Below are 4164 nucleotides of genomic sequence, written 5' to 3' on the forward strand. Positions count from 1 at the left end.
TGACTCACGTCTGTAAAGACCACCAGTGATTCTCAACTGTTTATGTTTCAGGATCCAGATTTTATATTTATTTAAAACTGAGCCACAGTACCAAAAATGGGAAATAGTATTATAGTTTATTTATTTATTTTAAGAAAAAAAGGAATTAGATCTTCACACAGAGAAGTTAAGAAAAAGATTATTAGATCTTAACACAGATAAGTCTGTCTTATAGGGAACATGTTTACCAATAGACATAACCCATACTGACACATACACATACAGTATATGCTGCTCATACTGTATCTGTACTACATACAATTCGCTTCAACATCCAGAAGAAGAAATTAATGTTCCTATCAGAGAAATGTCTGAAAAAGGTATATGACAGGCACTTTTACCAAAGTGATGTGCTTCTAAATAGTCCCTGGTTACTCACTGCTCTGTCCTCCATGAGCCAGATATCGATCGAGCACCATCATGAAGCATATATCAATGTACTAAACCCACTATAATGCGAGGAAGCTTCCAGGGGAGACCTGGAGAACTTGGAAACATAGGTGTATCCTTCCCTGGAGTCTTTTGTTTTTAAGTGTCCAATATTTGTTTTTTACACTTCTGGATTACTGAACATAAAAGTTCTAATTTGAGTTTTTTAATCAACCATAAATCACATATCAGCAGTACATAACCCTTTATTCAAAATATCTTTTTTAACCAACTACATCAACATAACAGCAAAGTATTAAAGCAGTACAATGTTTTATTACCGTATTAAAATTCCGTATTTTAATCTTTTTTATTAATATAACACAAATACAGTGATATTATGAATATACATTGAATTTATACATTATATATTCAAATGCAGCTTTGGCTTTGCATATACTGCTTGGTTTTCTTTTAAAAAAAACAATAAATAAAGGTTTGTGGTTATTACATTCCATTTAGTGAACATAAAATGTTACTGTAAGGAACAATACATGATTAACAATAAAATACACTCTTTCAGATACTAATAATATTAAAACCAAACACGTCATGTTTTTCAAGGTATTTCAGTGCAAAATCATAGTTGACGTGACACTTGAATATTCCACCATCCTCACATGTCATTCTCTCCACACCTCAACTAAGTCGGAAAAAATGGATGTGAGGAAAGGTAAATGAGATTGCACAATCAAACAAATCAGAGGTATATATTTTTCTCCTGGGAATCGAACCTTAACATTGATGTTTCTTTCCCACTCCTCCATTTGAGCTTCTTTGTATCTTTAGTGACCTACACACTATATGAGGTGTGAGGGCACAGCTCTCAGTGCCAGCGGTGTTATTCTGTTGTCTTTGGGACTGTCACCGCACTTGCTGATAACAGTAATGTTTGTGAGCACGGATGATTTGCTCTTCCATCCAGGATGCAAAAGTCTCCCAAAAACTCCTTGAGCTCTCTTTCGGAAGTGACTCCCTACGATAACGTACAAGAAAGGGTTTATTGAGCTATTGCTATACCCTATATAAGAAGCCAGCTGGTTGCCTATTTGCAATATGTCCTCCCAGAGGCACCCAGGAAGGAGCTGAAAGTAGTCGAGAGTGTTTAGGAACCGCACCAGCTGAAAGGGAGTCCAGCACAGGAAAAATACCACTAGGACTATCAGAACCAGCTGAGCGGCCTTCCTCTCCGTCCGCACCCTCGGTTGAATCACCAGGCCGCGATTTTTAAGTGCCTTGACTATGTGAAAGGTGCAAAGCGAAATGATCGGCAGGGGAACCAGGAATCCAATCAAGTTGGTCGTAAAGTTCCGTTGGAGCACCCAGGCCGGATGAGGGTACGCTAGGTAGCAAGCTTCCACCCCTAAGAATGGAACGAAATTTACTCTTCGGAAAAGCAAGGCTGGGAGGCTGAGGGTGAATCCAACCGCCCAAATCATCGCACAGATACGCTTGGCCCATTTGGGGCATCTCAGCCTGCTAGGATTCATGGGTTTGACCAAGGCGAGGTAGCGGTCAACGCTGACCAGCACTAGGAAGAGCACGCTGCAGTAGTAGTTCATCGAGATGGCGGTGTTGACCACCTTGCAGAGCAGTTGACCAAAGTCCCACTGATATTCTTGGGCGATGGTGACTGCCCAGAAGGGCAAACAGAGGACCATTACGAGGTCTGCAGCTGCCAGGTTGCCCAGATACACATCAGCTACGCTGCATGACTTCCGCTGGAGGCAGAACACGCAGAGGACCAGACTGTTGCCCACCACTCCCAGGATACTGATAAGAGCCAAAAAGGGAGGCTGGAGAGAAGACAGCCATATCCAGGCAACTGTGTCGTTGCAGAGGAGGTTCGATGAGTTTAGTTCCATTGGGACACTGTGAAAAAGATGTTGCCTTTTTTACTTTTAAGTTTGACTTCGAAACCATTTTCACACAATAGTTATTACGAAGAAATGGCAAGTAACATTAAACTAATGGTATGAGATGGTATGAAAATGGATGACAATAATCTACAGTGTAAATTTAAGTTGATGATAATCACAAAAACCTGCTGGTTATTCCAGAATTGGTGAAGTTTAAAGTTTCCTTCCTGTTTGGCAAATAATAATAATAATTAAAAAAAACAAAAAAAACCGAACCCAATTCTAGGAATGAAGGGGAGTCATTTATTGGAACTGATTCATCTAACTGAGCCAAACCTGGAAATTCCAAGTACATTTCATCAGCAGGCGTTGTTAAATTCTAACATATTTTCAGAATTTTAGCAAAATGAGTTAAAATAGTTGATCTCAAGTTTGTACTCTGACTTATAATGTTTCATATCCATATATCAGATAAATAAATGTAATTATTCAATAACAAAGTCTCTTTCCAACATTAGCATAACCTGTTTTTGTGATCAGTGATGAATTTGCTTGAATATAACCATTATTATTAAAGTCCCATTGACTTGAATCTCACTTACCTTTCATGTTAAGTGACAGCTCCAGATTACAGATCCAGAGCCACTATCCGTTAACTTCCGATGTGTTGTCTGGCTGAATCTCCTCCAACAAGACAGTGAGGAGATCAGACAGGCGCTCTTATAAACGCATAATGAGGCTGTCGTCACTGGAAGCCTGGATCTGTTCTCACTTTCCATTTGTCATACTCGGGCTGTCTTTCGTGTGAGTAAAACACTTGCACACATAACTGTTATGAAGCTGATATGAAGATAAACATTGTGACTCAAGCGTGATGCTGCCTTTATAGCAAATCTTCAGCTCATGACACAGCAAGTGTAGATAAACCAGATATTATGGTGGTATATTTCAGAACGATTTCACAATATGTGCAAATGTCTTCCAGATGCATATCCATTTTTCCAACATTTTATGGAATTTTTTCTCGTAAACTAAATGAAAATGTTAAGTTGGCAACACATTCATCTTGTAAAACCCAACAGGCCAAACAATATAAAGTGTTTCTCCTTGACCCATGGAAATGGTTATTAGATTTTGAGCATTGAAAAATCCAAAATTCAGAAACAGAAATTCCCTTCTGTTAACCCTTAAACACATACCTCATGTCTTTAGTGATCCTGAATATCATTCACCACCCTCCTCCACACTCATTTTTTAAGGTTAGACATAAACCATTTTATTATTCCACAGTTAATTCATTATATGATTTTTTATTTATTTATTTTTTAATATGTCTGAATGTCTGGGGACGGCAGTGGCTCAGTGGTTCATGTAGGTTGTCTACAGACCAGGAGGTTGATGGTTTAATCCTCGGTGACCTGACCAAGTGTCGAGGTGTCCATGAGCAAGTCTCCAAACCCGACAAGCTGAATGGCGCCTTGTATGGCTGTGTGAGATCCGCCACATAAATTACAGACATGGCTACGCTATCTCACGGCCAATTCGTACGAATTCGACGAATGATTAAAAAGTGTCTAAATCGTACTAATTCGTACGACCTCACTCGTACGATTTGTCTAAACCCACGTGATGGGTAGGTTTAGGGGCGGGGTAAGGGGTAGGTCATTCGTACGAATTCATACGGATTGGCCAATTCGTAAAATATGTAGAGTGAGTTAGGTCGTATGAATTAGCCACTTTTTAATCATTCGTCGAATTCGTACGATTTGTTCGTGAGATCAGGTTGGACATGGATGAAGCGGCATTGTTGTCTTTTGCAGACTGGTAAATTAAAGCT

General features: G+C 39.3%; 1 protein-coding gene across 1 annotated transcript; it reads right to left on the bottom strand.

The window, feature by feature from the left end:
- Positions 1-701: 701 nt before the first annotated feature.
- Positions 702-3088, bottom strand: LOC120493449 (B2 bradykinin receptor). The gene is made up of 2 exons (XM_039692052.2): positions 2930-3088; positions 702-2340 (listed from the first exon to the last, which is right to left on the bottom strand). The coding sequence occupies exon 2, from the start codon at positions 2331-2333 to the stop codon at positions 1269-1271; it is 1065 nt and encodes a 354-aa protein (XP_039547986.2). The 5' UTR covers positions 2334-2340; positions 2930-3088; the 3' UTR covers positions 702-1268.
- Positions 3089-4164: the final 1076 nt, after the last annotated feature.

The sequence above is a fragment of the Pimephales promelas genome, chromosome 13, assembly GCF_988280905.1.
Source record: "Pimephales promelas chromosome 13, fPimPro1.hap1.1, whole genome shotgun sequence".
In the NCBI taxonomy this organism is placed as follows: domain Eukaryota; kingdom Metazoa; phylum Chordata; class Actinopteri; order Cypriniformes; family Leuciscidae; genus Pimephales; species Pimephales promelas.